General features: G+C 36.7%; 1 protein-coding gene across 3 annotated transcripts in view; it reads right to left on the bottom strand.

Annotated features, from left to right (window-relative positions):
• Positions 1-27514, bottom strand: part of MYO5A (myosin VA) — a 232181-nt gene that overhangs the window by 115304 nt on the left and 89363 nt on the right. For all 3 annotated transcript variants that reach the window (XM_036734147.1, XM_036734144.1, XM_036734145.1), the window contains exons 4-9: positions 25685-25829; positions 14423-14579; positions 9826-9969; positions 6859-6940; positions 1657-1764; positions 301-407 (exon numbers count right to left, since the gene is read on the bottom strand). In XM_036734147.1, coding sequence (XP_036590042.1) covers positions 301-407; positions 1657-1764; positions 6859-6940; positions 9826-9969; positions 14423-14579; positions 25685-25829 — 743 coding nt within the window. The remainder of the gene's footprint in view (positions 1-300; positions 408-1656; positions 1765-6858; positions 6941-9825; positions 9970-14422; positions 14580-25684; positions 25830-27514) is intronic.

The following is a 27514-nucleotide window of genomic DNA, read 5'->3' as shown; positions in this document are numbered from 1 at the left end:
CAAATGGTACTCTGCCCCATCAACCAAAAGAAATTAAGTTAAAGGACAATCCACTTGTTGGCTGAAGGTTTTCCACTGTTATTCTAGAGATTAAAAGGCTCTCATGCAGTCACAAAACAAGAGCACTAGGACTGGAACTCAAGTCTCTTTATCTCTAGGTCAGTACTCAAGTCATTGTATAGATATGTTCTTAAAGAGATGTTTAGTATGTTTGATTTAATTTAAAAAACCAATCCAAACAAAAAGGATTATTAATCCTAAAATACAACTACAATCACTTTTAAAATGTTTTAGACTTACAGGTATTGAGCAACTGTCTGAGTCCCGGGAAGTAAACCCAACATTGCCTAGATGAAGGATGCCAGCAAGTATTCGGAAAATTCCCATCTGATAGGACTCATTAATTCCTGAAATAATTTAGAACAGGAAAATAAATAAATAGCAAATTTAACGAAAGAGACTTTGGGGCACATAGTCAAATTTTGATTTATCAATACAGATTATGTATATCACATGGGAACATGGTAAATCAGACTTTCAACTCTGTTGACATTATCCTATATTGAGCCCTCTGCAGACATTAGGAACATCTCTGTTTATTCTTACTCAGACTGTAGCCTGAACCCCAGTAGGAGTCAATTTATTTTTTTCCCTGGAAGCCCTAAGTATGGTCTAAATCATACAGAGTACAAGAGTAGAGAATGAGAGAAGTTTTGGTCAAGTTAATGTTATATATCAGTCTGACAGATGACACTGTCCATTCCTAATGTGAGGGGGAACAGAAAGGAGGCAAGCTGAAGACAGCTTTACAGCTTTTTCTAAATCTAATCTCATTCTGTAGCTTCATTATCTTGTATAAAGTATCCTGACTTTCCAGAACATTAGGCATAACTATGTTTGAATGAAAATATTAAAATGCATTCTAGCTAAACGTAAAGTACTTTTAATTATTTAATCCATGTCTCCAGCAGAATTGTCCCTTAATGTGCCTAATTAAGAGTTAAATCTAATGAAAGTATCTCTCTCAATGTTATGAATTTTTCCATTTTTTTGTTCTTACCTAGTCTTACATTAAATATTTCAAATTCACAATCTATTAATTTGCAGTGAAATTAATTTGTAATTCCTCTCAAAGAGTAAGCTGCTCACTTAGAAAGTGAACTAAATTGGAGTTACTTTTCAGGGTTACTATAGTATTTATAAGTTGATAGTATTCTAATGCACTAAAATAATTAGTTCATCCCCCAAAATTACACATTTTTTAAAGTAGAGACTATACTATTAACCTGTAAATCTAATACTATTTGCAAACAACCAGAAACTTAAATATCATGTCTGTAATTTCAGTAAGACTTGGGGAAAAGATTGTCAGTATAGCAGCTATGTCATATTTGTTAGCCCCCTTCCTCAAAACATCAGAAATTAAATCTGAAACTATTCATTTGATTTAGTTTCTGCACTTACATGAATTTTTACAAATCCTGAGATAGCTGCAGTGAGGCAAAGAAAAAAACTGTTTTTTTAAGGAACTATGACTATCAATGGTACTCAACAGCTAATATAAACCAAGCTAACATTCTCGATGGGGGCTACATGAGTCATGTTATACATATGTAAATTGTGGATCGCAGAGTCTTGAGCCCAAAGTAAAGTTACCTAGCAAAGTACAGGCCTGCCTTGTATGCACCATTTCCTTAGCATCATCAATCCCATCAATTACAGGGCTCCCTCCTTGTTTTGTGTAATGGAAGTAATCAGCATTTCCTGAAATTGAAGAAACAAGAATGTTTCATTTTATAAGTGCCAAGAAAAATGTTTCTTGAATGACTGCACCCCCAAAATTCTGTATCTACAACCTCCTTCCAAAACCAAGTGAATGTTCAGAAGAAAAACAAAAGCAGCTCCTTTAGACCAGCAATAGAATTAAGCCACAGCTCCTCTTCCTGCCTTCTTTATTCTCCAGGGCTCAAAACTTCTGAGTCACCTTTGACTACTCCTCTCTTTTCTTAGGCCCCCAAACCAAGCACTACTTTTGAAATTGTTCTTTCTTTTCCATTTCCTGGGGTCAGGCCCTTATCTCTCCATATCTGTAAACTATGATAGCAACAGTAGTATCCTACTGTTTTATAACTGTCTGCGGGCTCCCTGCCTTGCAAGCTGCCCTGCTGGCTCATCTCCACAGGACTTTCTCTATCATGCCATAGAAACCTCTTCACCCTGGAAACTCACTCTCCTCTGGGCTTTCTCTCACATTGGCAGTACCTACACCCCTGCAGCCTCTCCTTTTGCTGGCTGATTCCTCTCAGAACCTCCATTTTTAAGGAGGAAGCCCAGACCGACCCTGTCTTCATTCCTCCACAGGCTGTGCTATTGATTCATCTCCACTGGACTTTCTCAACCATGTTTTGGGTCCCTTCCATTTCCTCCCTTTCCCCCTCAAGCCCTTTTCAGCTTTCTGAAAGGTCTTTGAGCTCTTCCCTCATTATAATTTAAGTTCTTTGAAAACTGGGATGGTCTTTACTTCTTCTTGTATATGAAGCACTTAGCACAGTAAGCCATACTTAGCCACAGTCTGGAACATAGTAAGAGCTTACTACAATAAATGCTTAATGACCTACAGCCATTTTTTGTAAGAAAGAAACTATTATAATTTAATATTGTGTATTAGAGCTATAGGTGTCATATCTTCCCACATAACTCTAAGCCTCACGGGGGATTGTGTCTTATCAAAATTTTATATTTTCCTCAGTTCTTATCACAGTGCTTTGAACACAGTAGGTAATTAATACACATTTGCTGAATTAAATTTAATTCCTTTCCCTGCAGCTTCACACTCATGAAGGGTAGAGACATGAGCAATGACAGCAAAATTTCTGAGGAAAGCAGGGGACAGGAATTAAGGCTTTACTGTTGCTAGGTATGATCTTCTCCTCATGCAAATCCTAAAAAACTACAGTGTGGAAGAGTCTGGCAGTGCCAGTCAACTTAAGAGAGATGTCAGGTAAAGCTTTACAAACAGTAGATTCTAGTGTACTAGTTAGGAACTTCTAGCCTATAGGATCAAGACCAATTCCAGGCCTTCTACCTTCTGGTTGTTGCTAACATACTTATCTCCCACTTACCTGGCAAATTAGATTATTTCTTATTTTGTGTGTTTTTGGCTTCAGTGTTTTTGCTCATACCTTGCCCTGTCACCTCTCCTCTACAAGTTCAAATCCTACTTGTCCTCCAAGGTTTAGCTCTGATCTCTCTCATTCCAGAGTCCACCCTTAGATTGGCCCATTGACCTCATTCTCATAAAGCACCTCTCTGTGCCATTCATTTGGTAATAACTTACATGAAGTCTCCTCAAGCTAGAGATATACTGATGGTTCTGCTCAACTTTTTGTCACACTCTAGCCCCTTGCCCAGTCCCTAGCATGAGAACCAGAAAGTTTCTCAAAAAATATTTATGGAATCGATTTCTGTCCTACTCTGTAACAGGCTCCAAGTGAAACACAAATACAAGTAAAGTAACATTAATGTTGTGTCTTAAACAAAAGTAAAAATCTAATCAATGCACTGTATAATTCTAACTAGCCAGTGAGCTATATAAAGAGTTCAAGAGACATAGTTGCTGAGTAATTAGTCATTTTATTAATTATGCTAACAGATAATTAATAAAAGGGGTGAGTGGCACTCTCAAATGCCAAAAATCCTTCACGGAACCCACTCAATGCTTATATGCCCTTAGAAGAATGGGTGTTCCTGAGGTTGGCAATCAACTCTGGTTGGTTAACAATTAATAAGAAGAATGACCATCATAATGAGCAGTGGACCTATTTTAATGAGGGGCCAGGAGACCTGGCTCCAATCCCTCTCACTGCCAGACACCCCCAGCCTGTGGGCAATCTGGACCAGAGTTTCTCAAACTTTTCCACTTGCAGCTCCTTCTCCTGTTTTGGCAGTGCAGTGCACATGCTCTGTGTTCAGAACTAAGGTTGCAGTGAAGTTGTGCGATGCAGCAAGGGCAGGAAATACCAGAAACACCTTAGATTCATTATACATTTGATTTTGAATTAATTTTTTCTTGTTGAGCACTCAGAAACCTTCTACTGTTGCCAAATTTTTCATGACCCCATAAGTGGTTGGAACCCACAGTTTAAAAAGTGCTGATCTCAACAAAGGATCTATGCCTCTCTCCTAAGCCTGCCTGAGTAGAACACTATGGGCAATCTCATCCATCAACAATGTCCTTCAAAGACTGAATGACCTACAAGTTTCTGAAAAAAACCTGTCCTAATTCAATAATTGATTATTAATATAAAAGAGAAATAACCATTTCTCTCACCAGGTAATCTCCACTGGCATTTGACTATATATCGTTTTCCAGATCAAATACATAGTTCTCTGGCTTATAAAGCTCTCCCTATCCTACCCCCCATTCCCACTCTTTGCATACTTTATATCCCCTCTCCTCCCACATACTCTGCAACCCAGTAACATTAGCTGCCTTACTGTTCCTCACATAATACCCTCAGTCTCCTAGTTCAGAGTATTGTCACTAGCTGTCTCCTGTGCCTGGAACTCTCTCCCTCTTCATCTCCTAGCTTCCATGGTATCCATCAAGTCTCAGCTAATGTCCCACCTGCTATAAGAAGCCTTTCCTGCTCCCCTTTAATTTTAGTGTCTTCCCTCTATCCAATTCATGCTTGATGTATCTCATTTGTACATATTTGTTTGCATGTTGCATTCCTCATCAAAATAAAAGCTCTTTGAGAACAGGGTCTACCTCTTTTTCCTTTCTTTGTGTACTTAGAATAGTACCTGGCATATTGTAGATGCTCAATAAATGATAACTGACTAACTATCCCCCATCTGGTTTGTTCCTAAGCCCACAATTTAAATACTGGAAAAAAATGCTAATGAATTACCTAGTACAATTTTCTAAATTGTTTTAATAATGTTCAAAGAGGCACCCCAAATCCTATCTTAAAGTTCCTTGGATTCGCTCCGTCAACCTTGCCCTCTGCCACATATAAACAGACTGCCTTATAATACTTTCCCTAGTTCAGGCTACTCTGTGCTCTACTTGAAGGATGTCAAGGTACATGACAGACTTATAGAAATCACTAGTCCTAAGCAGAGGTATAGATAAAAATAAGTTAATCCCTTAGGGCCAGAGAAACACAGAATAAACTAGAATCACAGCACTTCAGAGTCAAAAGTGACCTCAGAGGCCATCTAGCGCAACAAATACCTGAATAAGAATTCCCATTACAACATGCCTGACAAATGGTCATCCAGCCTTTCTCTGAAGACCTCTACTGAGAAGGAACCCACTACTACTACCTCTCAAGGAAGTCATTTTTCTGAAATAGTTCTCAAGGTTAGGAAGTTATTCCTCCCCTTCCATCAAGCTTTAAATATTTCTCTTGGCAACTTCTACCCATAATTCCTACTTTGACCTCTGGGGCCATCCAAAAGAAATCTAATTTTTCTTTCCCACGACAGCCCTTCAACAGTATTGGACATGATGCATCTCTTCAGGTAACCTAAGATTCTATTGGTTTTCTTGGGTTCTATATCACATTGTTAACACATACTGTGTTTGTAGTCCACTAGAACTCCCAGATCATTTTCAGAAAAACTGCCTGGTCACATCTCTCTCTCATGCCCACATTTTATACCTGTGAAGTGGACTTTTTGAACCCAAATGGAGGGTTTTACCTTTATCCCAATTTAACTTAATACATTTACCCCAATACTAACCTTCTAAGATCATTTGGATCCTGCCTTTTACCCAGTGTGTTAATGAACCCTTCCAGTTTTGTGTCACTTAAAAATTTTATAAGCATACCACGCATGCCTCTAAATCACAGATTATATTAGCCAGTACAAGGCCAAGCCTAGTTCCTCGAGGAATTTCACTGCAGATTTTGCAAGGTGGCATCAAATCATTAATGACTAGTATTTAGATCCAATCAACTCATGAATCCACCTAACTGTACTACTGCCTAGTCTCTAGGCACGTGTCCATGAGAACAATATGAAAAATTTATCAAATACTTTGTTTAAATATATGCAAATTACATCTATAGCACTCCCCTGTCAAAAAAAAAAAAGAGATAGGGGCAGCTAGGTGGTGCAGTGAGTAGAGTCAGGAGGATCTGAGTTCAAATCTGACCTCAGACACTTGACACATTCACTAGCTGTGTGACCTTGGGCAAGTCACTTAACCCCAACTGCCCATCCTTCCCACCTGCAAAAAAAAAAAGCAAAAAAAAAAAAAGAGAGAGAGATAAGGTCTATTTACCATGACACATTCTTTTTTTTTAAATTGCGCCTTTCAGCTTGTTTTTTATTTTTAACATTCACTTAAAAATTTTTTGATTTCCAGATGCTCTCCTTCCTACCCCTCCCCCACACATTGTTTTTAATTTCTTAAATGCTACTATATGCTTTAGGTAAACATCTCAATCTTTATGTAGATCCTAGAAGAATATTCATGGCCTCTAGCTCATCCCTAAGCCCTGATAATTCTAGTTCCCCGGTGTCTATTAGATCTGCCCTTTCTTTCCATTTCCATAGCCACTACCCTAGTACATTCCTTTCTTAACACCTCCTACCTGGATTTTTACAATAATTTCCTGGTTGATTTCCCTGCCCCTATTCACTCTTCACTTTAATCTGTCTTATAAGCAGGTACTAGGATAATTTTCTTCAAATACTGTTTCAAAAATGTCTTTCTTCTACTTAAAAAATCTTTGCTTCCTCCTGGTGGCTATCACGTAAACAGCTTCCTGTTTGAGAAATCAATTAATTAACCCAAATATAAGTGAAAAATAATATCAGCCCCGCCAAATGTCACTTTTGTACCTAATCGTAGCATTTTAAATTCAGGTAACTTTGCTGAGGCACACAGCTGGTAGAAGATATGATAGTTTCTCTCCTCTTCTGCCTTTGAAAAAAAAGAAAAGATTTTTCAATTACAGTAATTAAACTGAGAAAACTGAATGATGAGTATTTTTTTAATTTCATGATTTGGTCAAATGAACATAGGCCATTCCTAACCTCTGAATTTCATTTATATCATAAAAATTCAATCTCTCCATTTTGAATTTAAGTATCATTACCCTTCCTGTAAAAATACTATGCTTTTGACTGCGATATTTTGTTTGTGCTGATTAGAGAAAAACTTTGATATGCAATTAAAAAAAAAGCAATAACTATGTTTTGGCTTACAGCCACAGCTATTTATTCATTCAAGACTAATGTTTACTGGTATAGAATTCTATAAGTGACCGGGTACAAGGGGACATACAAAATTTAGATAAGACATGATTCCTACCCTCATAGAGTTTATGGTAAGATAAGACACAAACATACAGAAGTGAATATTAAAATGTATTAGAGAGCTATACAATTCCATATGTGATTTGAGGGGGATGTTCATTAGCAACTGAGAGAAGGTCAGGAAACTTAGTATCAAAGAGGACTTTATGGAAGAGCTGGCATTTGACTAAACTTAAAAGGATAAGTAGGAATTCAACAGGCAAAGAGAGAGAAGAAAAGGCATTGAAGGCATAAGGAATACTGTGAGCAAAGACAAAAAGCCTGTAAGATCACATGATTGATACAAGGGGATAGCACCAGGTGATGAAAGGCTTTGAAAGTCAGGTGAAGAAGTCTGAACATCATTTAGGATGCTCTAGGAAAATAATGAAGATGTTTGAGCAAAAGACTGATATGTCTGTATTTGTACATAAGTCACCTACTATGTGCCAGGTACTAAGAATACAAAGACAAAAATGAAACAGTCCCTACTCTCAAGGAGCTTACACTCTAATGGGAGAAATACAAGAAAAATTATTCTTGTAGTAGGATAAAGGATGGATTGGAAGAGGGACAATGCTATGGTTGAAATTTTTGTTTCTAGTGTCTTTTCTTCTCTTTATTTCCAATTTATCTATATATGGCTTGGTTGTACATATTTGTTTGCTTGTTTTCTCCGCCATTAGACTGGGAGCTCCTTGAGGGCAAGGGCTGTCAAATTTCTCTGATAATGGTTTGGTGTCCAAAATATTTAAACAATTAATAAACATGTATAAGACTAACAGACATTCCCCAATAAATAAGTGGTCAAAGGATATGAACAAATGGTTCTCAAAAGAATTGCAAATTATTTACAACCACATGAAAGAATGCTCCAAGGAGTTGTGAAAAATTAAGGTACTAATGACTGTTGGTGGAGTTGTGAACTAATCCAATCATTCTGAAGAGCAATTTGGAACCATGCCCAGAAGGCTACAAAATTCCGTCCAGCAATACCACTACTAGGTCTGTAGACCAAAGAGAACAAAGAAAAAGGAAAAGGATCTATATGCACAAAAATATTTATAGCAGTTCTCTGTAGTGGCAAAGAATTGGAAATTGAAGGGATGCCCATCAATTGGGGAATGGCTAAAGAAGTTGTGGTATGAGACTGTGAAGGAATACTATTGTGCTATAAGAAATGATAAGCATGGGGCAGCTAGGTGCCACATTGAGTAGAGCACCGGCCCTGGAGTCAGGAGTACTTGAGTTCAAATCCGCCCTCAGACACTTGACATATTTACTAGCTGTGTGACCTTGGGCAAGTCACTTAACCCCAATTGCCCTGCCTTCCCCCCTGGGGAAAAAAAAAGAAATGATGAGCAGGATGTTTTCAGGAAAACTTGGAAAGACTTACATGAACTGATGCAAAGTGAATGCAGCAGAAGCAGGAGAATATTGTACACAGTAACAGCAATATTGTATTATGATCAACTGTGAATGACTTAGCTATTCTCAGCAATACAATGATCCAAGACAATTCTGAAGAGCTTATGATGAAAAATATTATCGATTTCAGAGAAAGAACTAATGGAGCTTGAATGCAAATTGAAGCATACTTGTTCTTACTTTATTTTTCTTGGTTTCTTTTTGTTCCGTTTTCTTTGACAACATGGCTAATATGGAAATATATTTTGCATGACTACACATGTATAATCTATATAAAATTGCTTACCTTCTCAAGCAAGGGGGAATAAGAAGAAGAGAGAGAATTTGGAACTCAAACTTTTAAAAAATATGTGTTAAAAATTGTTTTTACATGTAAATAGAAAAATGTATAAAAATTTCCCCCCAAAATGCTCCAAATCAGTAATATGTACATATATACATACACATTTTCATACATGTGTATACATATATACATGCATAGAAGCATTCGTGTGTATATATTTACAGATATATGAGAAAAGTTAGCTATATGAACTTAGGCAGGTACCTTTAACTTTCTTAGCTTTAGTTTGTTAATCTATAAAATGTGGATTTTAAGAGTATCTACTTCATAGAGTTCTTGAGGTGATCCAGTGAGATAATATTATTATACTCAAACATTAAAGTGTTATGTAAATGTTATCTATTATTTTTACATAAACTCACAAACATATGCATATACACATACATATTTCTCTGTGTGTGTGTGTGCTTTTGGGGAGTTGAGGGGAGAAGCTTTTGACTTCACTGATATAGGGAACTTCACTGAGGAAACTCCCCTTAACATCAGATGACAGATCATCACCTGCTCTGTAACTTATGGTCTTAGAGAGCTGCCTAAATAATTAGAAGTTAAATTGCTTAATCAAGGTCTTGCGGCCTTTATATGTCAGAGATGGGACTTAAACCTTGGTTTTTCTGACTCCAAGGCAAGCTCTACTCTTACAGCACATAGCCTCTTATAATATGCTAATAGCACATAAAAATGAACTAATTTTCTATCCCCACATATTAAACTAATAATATCCATACAACCCATCTTACCTGGAACACCACTCTGGATTTCTCTAAAAGATAAGTTCTCATGTTGGCACCAATAATTCGATATCTCTTATCAAAACCAATCTCAATGTATTTCCCGAAACGGCTGCTATTATCATTCCTTGTGGTTTTAGCATTTCCAATGGACTAGGAGGTAAAAGAGAACAAGGACATAATGGCTTAAGTATATCAAGAATTTTTGGCATTTATAAGATTTATAAGAAGACAACAGGACTCAGCTTTTGAAAAGGCACCTTCACCTTTTGCAGGGGCACCATTTTTGTACCTCCAAATATCATTGCTTATGGTTTCCCAGTTTCACTTACTATACAAGACTATATCTAACAAGTTACTTCTCAGAGAAAAACTCGTGGATAACAACTGAATAATTGTCAAAGAGCATTTAACCATAACATCTATAAAAACCAGAAAGTTTTTTTCACATAAAAGGAGGTTGGGAGAGGGCAGAAGTCACCAGAGCATCTTGGCTATTGGGTTTCAGTCTTCTTGGCCCATACAGCAGGTTTCTCTCAGCTACTGTATATGTTGAAGAACCCAATAGTTTATCCAAATGTTTTATTTTAAATAAACACATTTTATTGGGCTACAAGTTTTCTTGTAAACTATCATTACTAATCCCCAAGAGCTCATAGATTCATGTAGTTATTTGCAAATAATCACTCACCGTTAAATAAAGTTTATATAAAATTTGGCTTAAAAGTCTGTCTATATAACTAAAAAAAAAAGGAAAAAAAAGTCTGTCTATAAGCATGGTGATTTATATCTATCGTGAAAAGCATCATCTTATTTCTACTAGAAAGTTGCAGAGAATGTAATTTTCTTCCAAATTATGATATAATTTTAGAAATTAAAGTTATGTACATTTTGCTCCTTGGTGAAGAAAACATATCTATAATTTTTTTCTTTTAAAACAGAGGAAAAAAATAATGAAGAAAAAGTACAAAGTAATTTAGCCACCACATAAATCGTTTTACTCAGGAAATTTCATGGATCAAAATCTACAAATTCAACAAAGCTTTGTCACAGTCTTCCTCAATGGAATAAGATCTGCATCTAACCTTGTGGGGAATATAGGTGGCTTTAGCTTATGCCTAGTCCTTTTTCCCTCTGGACGAAGGCACTTTCAAAATTTAGACTGATGTAGGGCCAAGGACAATAAATGGGAGTAAGGAACTGCAAATCATGATACTAGCTCTGGCTAGAATCTGGCTATAAGAACCTCCACCAAGTCTACCTCAAGCAATTCACAGCTTTTTGTGCTTCCATTTCCTCATTTAAAAATATGGAATTTGAAATTAATGATCTTTAAGATCTTCTTCAAGCTATAGAATTCCATGATTTTAAATGCCCAAATCTGAACATTTTGATTAAAAGGAAATTGCAAATGTAAACATCACCTTTCAATCACTCCTCTTTAAAATTCTGACACCAGTCTTGTGAAGTGTTGGGGATACAAAAAGAATGTATCAACAACCTCATCCTCCATGAGCCTACTTTCTAAAGTAAATAAAGATAAAAATCTCTACAATTAATCTCTCAGATTAAACAAGACTGCTGCAATGATGGGGAACTAGAGTTCAAACACTCCCATGATTCTCTACTACATCCATTTCTGAATGGAAAAAAGTCAGAGGTTAAAGTTAGGGAAAGAAAAAAATAATGTGAGAGAACAGGGTCATCAGATATGTCTTTGTTCATTATTATCTAAGTAAACAGTATACAGTAAGAACCAAAGTCATGGTAGATTAAGTCCTAGGTTTATAGTCAGGAAGACCCAAGTTCAAATCTTGCCTCAGATACTTAATAGCTGTGTGACCCTGGCAAGTCATTTTCAGCCTCTTTCCTCATCTATAAAATGAAGAGGTTCAACTAGGTGACCTCTGAGGTCCCTGCCAGCTTTACATCTATGATCCCTATAATTACAAGCAACAAGATAAATTCCTTCAGTAACTGATCTGTTGAATATTTATTATCCCAACTAAAGGACTGAAGTTCTGCACCTAACACTGTTCATATGATGGTTAGACAGACCTGGTTCACAAGTGTGAAGTTTTAAAGCACTGTCTAATCTTTCTCCCCATAATCCCTTCTTCTGCATTCTTTGGCTGCATATTTCTTTTTCACATTTCAAAAGGAATGGTCCTAGATCTATTATTTAATAATAAAAATTATTTCTCTTCACCCTTATCCCTAATCAATGTTCCTTTTGCAGGTGTCAGCATTCATTTAAATCTGGTTACCTAAACCCTTTCCCTCTTTTCCTCCTTCCCCTCTCTGAGCAATCCCTATGGCCATCCTAAAGCTTTATAGCATCCCTACCAACAGGAAAACAATTGAAATGAAAGGAAAATGAACATGGTTTCTGATGTTTCATAACATATCACTCAGATCAGCTGTACCGTCTAGCCCCTGTAATATTCACAATGTCCTCTCAAATGCCAGAAGGCCCTGACAGGAGCTCTTGCCTAGTTCCCACTCAACATAGCACAAGAAATTTGATTGGTATACAACTAGACTGGACAATGTTTCTTGCTGTAGTTATAGATAAGTTTTCTCATATTAGGACCAGCAGCCTGAATGATATACAAATCCACTCATGGCAAGCCATTCTAGGTGTCAAGATGAAATTTTTAAAAATTAAGCTAGAAATAGGTATGACACTGAGAGGAAGCAAAATATAGCTTTGTTTTTTCTCAATCCAAACCAACAATTAGTTAGTTTTACAGTCACTGTTTCACCAATGTTAGTAAAAGTAAAATCTACCAGTATTCATTCAAAATTTGAAATGAGAAAATGAATAAGAACATCTGCTTCAAAAACTTGAAGATAGCTAAGATTCTTGATCATTCTCTTTTGAAATGTGCATTTTTTGCTTTCTTCTATTTGCATGCTATTTTCAACCACATTTCCATTTCTCACAGGAAGCTGTTCAACTCCCCCCACAAATCTATGTCTTTACATCACAACAAAAGTGTCAATCAGGCTGAGCCAAGGGACAATCCTAGGGGTGACTAGGACATATCATCATTTTCAAACTCCACACAGCACTGCAAACCAGGCACAATTACCTTGGGAAAGACTACTGCAAAAACCCCTTGGGCCCCAGTCGTGTTAGACCAGTTTTAACTTCATCTGTGCTTTGGGTAACAAGAAAGGCTTGATGAAGAAGAAAGAAGGGATAAAAAATATCGGCATGAAATTCTAATTGGGAGCATTCACTTCTCTGTATCCAAATGAGTATTATTTTTCTTCATTTAATTGTGCTTCTTCCAAAATAGTCGTTTTTCTTATAAACACATTACCAAATTAATAATTCTGGAAACACTAACATTGAAATGTTTTAAGTTCTCTTACCTACAAAATAAGTACCATCTTCATTGGTGCATACATTTTCACTTCACATAAGTATTTCTTATTTAAAAGATCCTCTTTTGTAAAAATTCTTCCTCTTATTAAGTCTCATATTGTTACTAATCTGACAATTTAAAAGTTTTAAAAAGAATAGTATTGTCTTATTTCCTTCTCTAAGCTAAAATCATGACATCAGGCAAGAAAACAACATTAGCTAAAGTGTCAAAAAAAAGTGGAAAGATAAAAGTTTTAATTATTGTAATATAATAAGCATGACGGTGAAACCTGAGTTCAACATTTATTGTAAGAAATAATATTTTCAGGAGATAAAGTCAGGAATCAGTCTAACTAGATACCTCAGAAGCAATCAATAAAAGCAAGACCCTCCTGTAACTCATTAATTTATAAGCAGTAGTAGTGAATCCAGTATATTGGCAAAGCTATAGATAAGAATAGATAACACCACAAAATAGTACAAAACACATTTCATTCATTTAACGTCAGCTGGGGAAAACTTCAGTGAATCCAAAGGCTTAGGCTCCCAGGATACTGTAAATTAGATGTGACAATGAATTTGTTTAGAAAAATAAAAGCTTTAACCAGATGAGTCATCACTCCTTTCTACTTATAGGAAATGAATGAATTTGGGATGAAATTCATGGGGCATATAGTGTGTGGCATAAGTTTCTAATATAACCCCAGGTACAACTTACCTGAGATTTTTAGCAAAACAAAAATGTTTTAACCCATTTAACTAGAAGATATAACCATGTGCCTGATTCTATTACCATGTAAATGACTGCCATTAATTGTCACACTAGTACACTTGGATCAAATATTAATTGTCATTACAGCTGAATGCAACTAATTTTATAATTAAATGCATGTGGTCCAAACGCACACTAATTTCTAATGTTGTGGCCTACTAGTGATAAATTTGGACATCTCTAACCTAAACTAAGTATTTCTATATGAACATTTCTTAAGCTCACTGTAGCTGCATTAGCCTTACTGAAAATGTCTGCCTATAAGAATTTTCACTGATTTCCTATATCCCTCCCTATGTACATAATTTCATTTCCCAAAAAATAAAAAATAGATCCCAGATTTTATTACTTATTTTATCCTGAAGTGCTACATTATTTATATACTTCACATTTATCTTAGGCATAGTTAAGAAGAGCAGTAACATGTTCAGCAGTAAAGGCTGAGGATGCTGCTACCTTACCTCCATAATTGGATTAGAGGCCAGGACTTTCTCTTCAACATTGGCCTCACTAGCAGAACCACTCACAGTTGCAAAGTATCTCATGGCATACTTAGCAGAGACTGTCTTTCCTGCACCAGACTCTCCACTTACAATGATGGACTGATTGCGTTCATCCCTGAAATACAAAGACTGTTAATCACCAGCTGCTTCTCAAGCCTGATTGTAGGCAGTATTATTTTCTAGCCAAGTGAAAACACCACACTTTTACAAGTTTATTCATGTTGAGATACATAAGAATGAATGAGGCCAGTCTATTCCTTAATAACAACCACCAGCACTGTGCTGAAATGAATAAACATCTGTCATGGCCTCCCATGAGTAAATGGGTCTAGACAGAGGCTCTTTGAATGGTTGCACACATGCCTCAAAGTATGTGCATATTATTCTGTGCCAAACAAATAATATGGCCACCAATCAAAAAAAGGTAGGAGTTGTTCCTCTGGTACCTTAGCAGAGAAATTGATAGGAAAAGTCTGCATTACTGAAAATCTTTGAGTCATTTACTTGCATACTCGTAGCTGCTGAAGAATGAGTCTACATTTTAAACTCTCTTGGCTATACAAGCAGGGAGGAAAATGATTCAGATACTGGCTAGATTGGTTCAAAAAACAATAGAATATTATATACCATTAACAGAGTATTAATCACAGTTCGGTTACTCTCCTAACTTCCATTCACTCACACAATGACTTAATTCAGAACTTGTTTCAATGAACACTCTTAGTTCATTGGGGACTCCCCTTTCTGACTGTGGTTGATCCCCAGAAAAGAGAGGCAAACTTCCACCGAGACCATAGGGTACCAAGAAACAGTATCATTTATACCTATATTTGCAAAAATGCAATTTGCCTTTGAAAAGTCTTTAGTGGCAATACTCTAAAAGGCCAAAAGTTGGAGATGCTTCCCATGGAAGTGGATGACCCTTTTAAAAAAAATGAGATGTAGCACTCCTTAATTTCCAGATTAGAAAATTTAGAGTTTTCTGTGCCAAGAAAAGGAAATGAGAGGATTTCAAGACATTTATCTTAAAAATTTTTAGGTTGTAACTGAAGCACATTTTATTAAAAATTCTAGTCTTGCTGACTTATTTTTCTTAAAATACATGATAGAGATTCTACCTCCTCCCTCCCACCCCCAATAAGGCAATGTTAGTAAATTAGTTAGATGTTTAGAATCTTAGTAGGTTAGTTATATCAGGGGCAACTAGGTAGCTCAATGGACAGAGCGCCGGGCCTGAAGTAAGGATGACCCAAATCCAAATCTGGCCTCAGACACTTACAAGCTGTGTGTCACTGGGAACCTCTGTTTGTTGGTTTCCTCATCTATAAAATGGGGATAATAACCGTACCTACCTCCCAGTGTTGTTGTAAGGCTCAAATGAGATAATACCTGTAAAGCTCTTAGCACAGTGACTGGAACACAGTAAGCACCATATAAATGTTAGCCACCATCATCATCATCAGCAGCAGCAGCCATCACGTATTGGGCAAGCAGCAAAGGTATTGTTCATAATTAAGGACATGACGAGTTAGTTGTATGTGCCCCTGAACGTGAAGTACACTTGTTTAACAGTTAAATGATACTTACTTGGGGTAAATTCTGTGGAGTTTTTTTGATATCTCAAAATTAAATTGCGGGAAAGGGTCTGAGGGAGGTGCTCTTCTTGCCTTGCTACATATTATTTGAACACTCTGGATTGAAATACTGAGTACATGATGTTTAATTGCTTTGAATATTTATAGCTAAACACAGCTTTCAAAACTTTCCTGAGTAACAACAGTTTTCTTTCCCACCCTTTTGCCTCAGAGTTCTTCAAGCGGCAAAGGTCAATCAACAACCATCTATTGAACAGCTAGTTCCCTTTGGACACTGCAGAGGTAGGTACTGAGGAGTATACAAAGACACAAGACATAGTCCCTGCCTTCAAAGTGACTCACCACCTGGCTATAGAGAGAAGACAAACACTCAAAACAAATCAGCAGCTCTGCAAAGTGGTCAGTGATTCGTGCATGAATTCATTCATTCAACAAGCATTTTTTTAAGCCCCTCCCTCATGTGCGGCAGGCAGTTTGGCTAGGTACAAATAGATAGAGGCAAGAACAAAAGTCCTTACCTGAAAGAACTGACATTTTATTGACGGGAAATAACAAACACACACATACATACACACACACACACACACACACACACACACACACACACACACACACACAGTAAAAAAATGCATACAAAATAAATGTAAAGTAAGTTAGAACTTGTAACTAGAGATGATCAGGAAGATACGGGAGGAACAGGCAGAGCTTCAAAGGAATCTAGGGATTCTACCATGGGGATGTGAGGAAGGAGGGGATTCCAGGCCTGGGGGACAGTCTGTGCAGAGACGTGGAGAAAGGATGAGGAATTTTGTGCATGAAGAACAGCTAGAAGGTCCGTTTGGCTAAAATGCAGGGGGGGAGTGAAAGGGAGCAATGTATAAGGTTGGAAAAGGAGGTTAGACCAGACAATAACGGGCTTGAAATACCAAAGGAATCTGTTATTTTGTCCCAGAAGCAATTGGAAGCAAGAGCTCTTTGAGCAAGGAAATGACATATCTCCTGAGCTTTAGAAATATCAACATAATCAAAGGATATGTGCCAAAGGATTTTTTGGGGGGAGGTGGGGACAGAGAAGGGGATTAGACTTGTGATTTTCATAGGTATAAGGAACTCCCACATGAGGAAGCTCCTTCTTTCTATGCAAATCAGCATCTGTTCTGAAATGCACCGATTAACATGACCTGACAGGGTCATACAGACAGTATATAGCAGATATAAGACTTGAACCCATGTCCAGTCTTCTTGGCCTGCTTGCTTGGCCTTACCCCCAGCATTCTATTGTCCATCTTCATGCTTTTACATGGACTGTCCTCTCTGTGCCTGGTATGCTCTGCCTCCTAACTTGCAATTCTTAGGATTCCTGGCTTTCTTTAAGATATGACTCTAAGGCTTCCTCCTATAGATAGCCTTCCCCTCTAAAACTATCTTCCATCTTCTCTTCTCTGTACTTAAGTAAACGTTGTCTTGCCCATTAGAATATAAACTCCTTAAAGGAAGAGACTTTTTTTGCTTTTTCTTTGTCTCACTAGCACTTAACCCAGTGACTGGCAAAAAGTGATCACTTAATAAATACTTGTTGCAATGCAATGAAGCAGGACTCATTGGAGGCAAAATCACCATACACCATGTACTCTGAAATGGTGAAGCTCACCAAGTTAATGTCCTTACTATGATTATTTTCATTATCTCATTTCAGTCATAATTAGAACCTGCTATGTTTTAAAAAATATCATTTCAACATATTAATGATTTGTCCAAGGCTTCTTCATTTCTGAAGCCATCATAATTAGTTCTTGCCATTTTATTAATGTCACGGAAAATTTATGATTGATAGACAGTGCTTTTATAAATTAGCCCCTTTAGAGAATACAATGTGAAGGTTATAATTTGCAATATTCATAAAATTTAAATGGAAATGTAGTGGGTGGAAATATAGTAATTTCACTGTTTAGCAACCAAAAACAAAAGGCTTGTTGATCGATTGCACAAGGCAATATATTACTTCTAGTTTAGTGACAAAGCTGAAACTAGAATCCAGGCAATCTGATGTTCTACCCAGGGCTCTTTCCACCACACCAGACTGCCTCCAGATCAACAGTTTCAGATTGTGTAGAAAAGAGATAGCCCTGAATTCAGAAAGAACAAAGATCTAGCAATCAGTTAGTGTTTATGTATCACAAGGAAATTCAAACACAGGCACTGACAGTTAGGTAGAGAGCACTAACAGTTGGATGGTATCAAGAAAGACTGTATTCAGCGGAAGTCATTTACACTCCATCCTAAAAGAAAGGATTCTATGAGGCAGAGATAAGGAGGTAGTGAATTCCAGGCATGTGGCACAGCTAGTGCAAAGGCACAGAGAGGAGAGATAGGACAGTCACATGAAGAACCAAAAGAGGGTCAATTTGGTTGGATCACAGAATACAGGAGCAGGGAGTACTGTAAAATGAAGCTAGGGAGACAGGCTGGGATCACATTGTGGAGGGCTTTAAAAGCTAAGCAGAGAAGTTTATCTGTTTTGTCCTAAAGACAATTGAGACCCACTGATGTTGGCTTATCAGGGAAGTGGCAAAGTCAGATCTGTGTGAAGAAGTAAAACTACTTTGGCAGTGGTGTACAGGATATAGTGGAGTGGGAAGACTTGAATCAAAAAGACTAATTAGCAAGCCACTGAAGATCTGGTAACTTACTGGACATATGGGGTAAAGGAGAATAAGGAGGCTAAAATAATACCATGGATATTGGAAGGGTTGTGGCACCTTCAACAGAAATAGGGAAGTTTAGAAAAGGGAGAGTTTGGGTAAAAGATAATAAGTCCACTTTCAGACATGTTAAAATATTATGTCTCTAGGACATATGGTTTAAAATGTTCAATAGGCAAATGGAATTGATGTTCAAGGGGGAAACCATGGCTCATATTCATTTATGATATGTGACACATAGGCACATAAGCAAATGTCTACATGTATACATCTGAGTATGTGTATGTTTATGTGCACACATACATACATATATATATACACACATTCATCAATTCTAATATAATGATTATACATGTCAGTTCACTCCTAGGATGTATTTTGTCTAGGTCACATGAACTTATTAAGAGTAGGTAGATGGTGCCTAAATCCTCCCCTATCTTGTCTTTCCACTCCTTGCTAACTATTTCTGTTCAAACCTTCTCTGCCCAAAGTTCATTCTTCTTGGAAGAGGAAACATTAGTGAAATAAGAGTTGAGGAGCTCAGCCTTCTCACCATCAGCCATCTCATCATCCCATACACCCTGAGCAGGGATCTTATCTCCCTTGTTTAATCCTTCTTGCATTGCCCATTTAACTAAAAACACACTTTTGGGCATCCTTAGCATGCATTGACAACATCAGGGTTTCAGTGCTCCTGATAATTCTGAGAGGACTGCACTACTCTTCTGTATTTATCCTTAGTTACTTGCCCTTGCTTCCATCTTCTGTACAAAAATCTGAATTAATGAGCTCCCTGTGCATCCACATTGGTCTCTTTAGGCAGGTCCCTTTCTTCCTCCTCACTAGAATCAGTTCTGCTCAAGTCTTCAGAATTTCATTCTTGAGCATTTCCCATCTCTCTTGGGCCTTTCTTCCTGCAAAATATTATATCATTGGGTCTACCTAGAATTATTCTGGGAATTTTAAAATCGGATGTCCTAATATCTAATGGAATCATCTAAAAAGTCTGCCATGTCATATCTGTATAATTTAGACCATAGCCACTTGTCATTTTTTCTGCTGAACACACTGATGGAGCAATGACTTGTCTCCAAGATTCCTGTCATTTCTACCTTAGCAATCAATCCTTCCTGGTGAGAATCAGGTACAAAATAGCATTTCCCCTTCTACTTTTTGAAGGATGAAATTTTCATTAAAGCAATATATAAATTTGTCTTCAAAAGTCATGTTTTACCCAACATGCATGTAAGTGCCTACTATGTGCCAGACACCATGTCCATTATTTATTGTCTTTGGATGATTATACTTGTTTGATTAGTACTACAAGATTCCCAAAGGGTGGGGACTATATTTTCTATTTTTTTGTGTACTTAATACACTGTTCTGTACTCAAATACTTTTTAGCTAATTAGCATCTTTCCATCAGTACCTGGTCTGACAAAAGGTAACTAATAGGCACCTAGGTGGCACATGGGAGAGAGCACTTATTCTAGAGTTAGAAGGACCTGAGGTCAAATTCAGCCTCAGATACTTACTAGCTGTGTGACTCTGGGTAAGTCACTTAACCTGCTTGCCTTGGTTTCCTCATCTGTAAAATGGGTATAATATTAACACCTACCTCTCAGGTTTGTTGTGAAAACCAAATGAGATAATAATTGTAAACTTCTTAGCACAGTGCCTGGTGCAAAGTAAGTGCTATATTAATGTTAAGTACTATTATTGTTATTTATTTTTATTATCTTCCAAGGTAGAATTAATGTGCTAGAAAGCTGAACCTAGGCAACATAGAGGAGTTCACTGCTATGTTAAATGTAGAGAAACGTCACTAATGAAGAGCATCCAAAGAGTCTGCCTTGCTTATACATCTTAATGCTTTACTACAGGGCTGTCCAACCTTAGGTTTTTATTGAAACAACAGACAATACATTTTGATTTGCCATTTTAGTGTGAGCTCTGCGGTAGCTCAGCTTCCTTTACTAAAGCATTTATATAAATTTCTATGCTTATAGGCGGGACGCATTTTGGACAGCCCGGCTTTCCTACATTATATGTCTATGATGTTAACACAGAATGATTATTTTTCAAATAAATCTCTTACAGTGTTGAGGAAATTTGATTTTGGTGTGCCCTTCTTTGAAAATTGTGACTAATAAGTGGTGACAATTTCCAGCGGTAGTGCATTAATATTGGGTCCTTTTCGGGGAGGAGTTTTGTCATTCTCAACCTCATTCTCTCTTCCTGTTAGAGGGGCTTTAGTTTTCCCTGAAGTTAGTTTGGTTAAACTGCTCGATCAAGTCCAGAAAACAAAATAAAGCCTCAAAATTACACTGGACAAAACTAATATGTACCACATTTGTTGGGTGGTCTTTTTGTTGGAGACAAATGAATATGCAATATAAAGAGAAAATATTACAGTTGGTACAGGCTGTTAATTGTGACAAATTGTGCTCTAGAGAGCCATGAAGAATAGTCAGTAAATGGAAACAAAAATTCTCTAGAGATTAAAGATTAGGTCACTGCGTTAAGTAGAGGGAAACTCACTACATAGCTCTAAGATCAACATCTGAATTTAAATACTAATTTCCAATGATGTCAGTATTTAACCTTTTCACAACCAGAAGACTTGGCATGTGCCATGTAGTTTTTAGTGACAAACACATTATCACTGTTATCTTGTATTTATAATTAAATGCCCACTTGTATAAAAATGGGAATGGATCTGTTTTTTTATCATAATACACAGGATAAAAACTACAGCCCCACCATAAAGGGTTACAATGTGTAATTGGCAGCATTAACACAAACAACCAAGTAGAAGTACATGAGAATATACAGAGGAACTATATAACAAAACAAAATATGGCGCATCTCCACAAACCAATCCCATAAATAAATAAAGTCAATAGCAGTTAAGTTAAATGAAAAACAACAATGGACCAAAGGTGATCGGAAGGAGACTCAGCAATACTACTGAATGCCACATCATGCTTTCCAATGTGCTCTCATTTCTGTAATCTCATTTGATCCCCACAACAATCTTGTGAGGTAGAGGAGACAGCTGCTACTTATTATCCTATTTCACAAATGATAAAGCTGTGACAAAGAGGTTAAGTGTCTTGTTCATGGTTATAGAGCTCTTCAGTAGCAGATCTGGGACTAGCCACCTACTCCAGGGCTTTTCTCTAGAGACTCTAAGAGACTATATACCATCTCTTATTGGATTAGAAAATGCTCATTCTATTGTTTCCATGATCTAGGAAGGAAACACATATATTTCAAGGATTAATATCAATGTTCTGCCACATCTTCAAGTTATAGGCACAAGTAATTCTGATTACTTGTGGTATTTACTCAATTTAAACAGCTGTTCCAAAGATGCATAATTCAAATGCATGTCTAATAGAATCAGATTTGCAAAGATCTTAAGGTGCTCTATAAATAATAGCTATTGATACTATAATTAGTAGTAGTAGCAGCTAGATCTGAATCTGAGTCTTACTTCGGACATGTTCTTTGTGTCTGGGGACAAGCAAATGAACCTGTCTGAGACCCAGCTTCCTCACTTGTTAAATAGGAATAACAGTAGTCACATTACTTTGCAAAGTTGGTGTAAAGAAGCTCTCTGGGAATTTTAAAGTGCTTTTGAAATATGAGTTACATATTCACATGTAGAATTATAACGCACTATACCTACACAAGAATGCAATAAGGAAAACTGTGATGAGTATACTGTTCAAGGGCACACGGCTATCAGTAGCAGAGAGACAGGCCCAGACTGCTAATCAGGGGCTTTTCCCATTAAACCACGCATTCTCTTACGATCACCTTAGCTGCTACAACCATGGGGCTTATATCTACCTATAGAAATCATTGGTATCATCCTTACTGCAAGAGATGAAGCCGAGAGTTCCCTGAATCTAATTCTGTAGTAGCAGGAACTTTCAAACAGTTCCTAACTGTGAACTTAATGAAAGATAATTTTACTTCTATCAGAAAAGCATGTTACTTTTACACCTAGCAAGAAAAATATGCAATAAAAAATGTAAAGGAAAGAGGTTTAGCAGTACCATATCTTAAGCATGTAAAATGATAATTTTTATTAAACTTAAGAGGTTTTGTATAAATAAAACCAATGTAGTCAAGATTAGAAGGAAAACAGAAAGTTAAGAGAAAAATTTTATAGACAGTCTCCCAGATTAAGGTCTTATACCTCAAATATTTAAAGATATATATAAAATTTATAAGAATATAAGTGGTATATGACTGCGATGGAACACTACTGTGCTAAGAAATGATGCGCTGGTTGATTTTAGAAAAATATGGAATGACTTGCATGAAATAATGCTGAGTGAAATGAGCAGAATCAAGAGAACGTTGTACACAGTAACAGCAATATTGTTCCAAGAACAACTTTGAACAACCAAGTCATTTTGAGTATTATAAATACTCAAATCAACTACAAAGGACCAATGAAGGAAAATACCATCCACCTCCAGAGAAAGAACTGATAAATAGAAGTGTATGTATAGTACACTTTTACATATATATGTATGTATATGTGTGTGTGTGTGTGTGTGTGTGTGTGTGTGTATCTAATGGTAGCCTTGTCTAAGGGAGAGGAGGGAGGAAAGAAAAAAACTAAAAGTGCACAGCAGAGAACAAAAGAAAACTTAGAAAGAAGCACAGAAAAACAGGGTAGCTTTGAAAACTATGGAAATTGATGAGTTTATATTAAATCCTCTTTTTTATGTTGCACTGTTACACATTCTCTTTTTTGTCTTTTTGTATCTTAATTCAAAATGAATTTTAAAAATTTTTAAATATAAAGTACATTTATAAACAGAAAAAAAGAAAAAAGATGTAAGTAATAATCTAGCAACATCATCTGGATGTTCTAAGCCTAACTAAGCATGCATAAATTTTAAAAATTTCTGCCCATGTTATAGGTAGGGGTTTCTACAAGAAATAACTGACTGAAAAACAAAAGAAGTCTGTTTTTGAAAAACAAATTGAGAAAATGAAGGAAATACACAATATATGAGGCTAAGATGGAGTCTCAAGGGAGCTGTACAAAATAAGTTATTGAATGTAACCAAAATAAACATCTATGGTAAAAGGAAAGAAAACTGAGAAATATGACTATCAATAGACCACCAGTAATTATGATGCTAAGGATAAAATTTCAACTTAAACACCTATATATTCAAAGAAGTCTTTTATTGCTTCAAGTAAACATTTTTCAAAAGTCTCTTTTGTGGGAGTCTTTTGCTCCAAATTCCTCTTTACAACATAGAATGCCAACAAACCCAGTACTCTTTTGCCTCCTTGATATACAAGGTACTCACCACCTTGGTTTGAAGGACCAAAAACCCTCTATGGATGGATGGAAATGCTCTAACCCATATGAGAGCTTGGACTTGTGGGTTGTAGAACAGAGCTGCACATGCAAAAATTGATCATTCTTGGGGGAAGAAGTGGGAGAGGATCAGAATCTATGATTTTTTTGGTTCAGGGAAATTGTGGTATGGAAACTCCCCTTTACCCCGCCCCCATCAATGCAAATTAGCTACTCATCTGTAACTTGTAGTCTTACAGTCTTACGGGCACTGAGAAAATGAAATAATTTGCCCATGTCCTATTGCAGGTATGTGTCAGAGGCAGTACTTGGAAGGCAGGACTTCCTGACTCCAAACTTGGCAGTCTACTACTATACTGCTCTGTTTTTGATTTGATCATTCATTATTATATCCTTTTTTAAGGGTATAATCTGGTAGCACAAATAATTTTCTCCTCCCCCCTTTTTTATCTCCCCACAATTTTTATTGATACCTCTCTATTTAACCTACTTAAAAAGATATTATGGACTTATGCATTGATAGCTAAAAGAAGCATAGTATCATTATTAAAATTTGTTCTCTTGTGCAGCTTTTTCTCTTCATCCAGTCCCAAGCCTGTGACCTTGTAAGTACCCAATTTATATGGTTGATTCCATCCTGGTGCCTAGCACAGTGCCTATCGCATAGTTGGTGCTTAATAAACACTTTTTTCATTCCTTCAGGTGCTAATTTGGCACAGACTTATTAAAACACAATGTCTAAACTTTTCGATAATGAGGTAATTCCTTTCATAGCTAAAAAGACTAAATCAAGATTTTCTCTACCTATGGACTTCCAATTCAAAGTGTACCAGAGGGGTTATGGGACAATCCAAGGTAGACAGAGAAGGTTGATATTGAGGAATAAATGTTTATTAAAGCACATGTAATCATGAAAATAAAAGCTACTTGAAAACATCTAAGGACTGTTTCTGGATTTGTCTTTGTATCTCTAGTGTCTAGTGTCTGTCATATGATATGCACTTGATAAAGAAATGGTTTTGGAATGTGGAATGGAGTCATTCAGGGCTTAGGGCTTTTATTGAACCCTTTACAGATCTATGGGAATAAAGCTGGAAACACAGCTACTGTTTACATATTCTAATGACTAGGTACTAATTCTTGGACATTTAAAACTCATACACAGTATAGACTCAGTCACATTATGGGTTTCCATCCCCTGAACTGAAGCATCAAGATTAAAAAAACCTAGGAGATAATTTGAAAATATTTGGACCTAACCAGAGAATTCTAGAGCTATGTGGAATGTCAGGGTTCACTTAGTTCAATTCTCTCATTTTGTATATGAGGAAAGTCCCTTCATCTTTTCAAACCTCAATTTCTTCATTTGTAAAATGAATTGTCTGGGCTCAGTGACCTCTGAAGAACTTTTTGACCTAAAACTCTCTAAGTCCAGACATTTTCAAATCATCTTCCTAGATCTTCTGACTCCCGGTCTGGTGCTCTTTCCTTTACACTGCATTGCCTTCTGGGAATGAAGGAAATTATTACACCAAATGAAACAAGCATAAATCCATCTTTCCCTCACCTGGCCATCTGCTTATAAGCCTCTTCTGCCACAGCAAAGATGTGAGGATCCATATCTCCCATGTTCTGGCCACTATATGCATTAATGATATCTTCGCCATAGATAGGCAGCTGTTCATAAGGATTTATTGCTACTAAAACAATACCTGAAAAAGAAAATAAAGCACATAGCACAGAATAATACTGGTAGATTTTGAGGAAGGCTGGTAGAAGACAGATCAATAGTAACACTGATTCCTGTACTATTTGTACAAAGATTACAATTGAATTTCACGATGTTTGGCAGCCAAAAGAATCTAAATGAGCCTTCCAAGGCTGAAAGTAATTTCTTAAATATGATCAGCCATGCAACTGGTAAATATAGTGAGAATCACAAATAACCCAGTCTTATTTTAATTTCAACTACTACTGGGCTTAAAAATTAAGGGGCCAAGCACAAAACTAGATCTTGTTCCCTGACATCTAGCCTTATTGCCAAATGGTCTGAACCAATCCACATTTCCTCCATTTATAAATGGGTCTGTTTCATGCCTTTCCTAGCTCACTGCACTTCCTACAAGAATCAAACACATCTGAACAAATTGATGGTGACAGAATCAAACGAGAAAATGAAATGCAGAAATAGAGCAACAAACAGAAAGACTGAGTCATATAAATTACTTGGAAAGAGATGGAAAATGCACATTTAAAGCCTAAAAAAAGAAAGAAGGAACTCTAGAGAATGTCCAGTATTGGGGGATCTTTTGACTCCTGAATGACTCCTTAAATCACATAGTTTATGACAAAATTCTATTTCCTACGTAGCTTATGTCACCAGAGTTGAAATACTCCTTGCCCTGTACTGCCTTTCAGATTCTCCTTTACCATCATCACTCAACAACCTTTTCTCCTTTGAAGTTTAATCAATTAAAATTTTCCACCCAATCTAGATCATGATAATTGTTATAGACCAGCTCCCAGGTCTACTCTTCGTCTTTACTCAAAAAGTTCAGTACGTGATTTACCGTCTTTCTTTATTTTCCACATTCTGTTTTGATTGATACTAGAGCACTTCACTAGCTATACTGATGCTCTCTCAAATTCCTTCATCTCCCAATCCCTCAATTTCCTTAAGTGGTATGACCTATTCCTTCACTCCATTTCAGCCATACATACTTTACTGGCTGTTTCCCCCACAACTATAATTTTCTCCTTCATTACTTCCATCTTCCGGCTTTCCTAATTTCCTTCAAGATTCAGTCCAAATCCTATCTTCTGTAAGAGGCCATTCCTGTTACACACACACACACACACACACACACACACACACACGCACACGCACACACACACACACACACCAGTCCTTTCCTTCTGATATTAATTTTCATTTACAATGTATATACTCTGTGTGTATACAGCATATGCATACATGTATATATAGTAATACATTATATAGATATAGATATAAAGTACACACACACACATACAGTAAGTACAAAGTTATTTGCATGTTGTCTCACCCATTAGAATGTGTACTCCATGAGGGCAAGGATCATATTTTTCCTTTCTTTGTATCCCCAGTGCTCAGCATAATGCCTAGAACCCATGTCAAATGCTTAATAAATGCTTAATGACTGCCTGACCTCACAATCTGGTCCCAACCTCTCTGTTGTGTCACACACTGTGTTTTGACTTATCCAAACTGGCCTTCTGTATGATCCTCACATACAACATTCAACCCCCTGTCACTGTCTCTTTACATTGTCTGTCATGTAAGTCACTTCATGTCTGGGCTATATTCGATTCCCTCCTCACTTCTGCCTTAGAGAATCCCTCTTACTTCAAGATTCAG

The sequence above is a fragment of the Trichosurus vulpecula genome, chromosome 8 (assembly GCF_011100635.1).
Source record: "Trichosurus vulpecula isolate mTriVul1 chromosome 8, mTriVul1.pri, whole genome shotgun sequence".
Taxonomy (NCBI): domain Eukaryota; kingdom Metazoa; phylum Chordata; class Mammalia; order Diprotodontia; family Phalangeridae; genus Trichosurus; species Trichosurus vulpecula.
The sequence above is the reverse complement of the archived record's forward strand: the minus strand, read 5'-3'. Positions and strand labels throughout refer to the sequence as shown.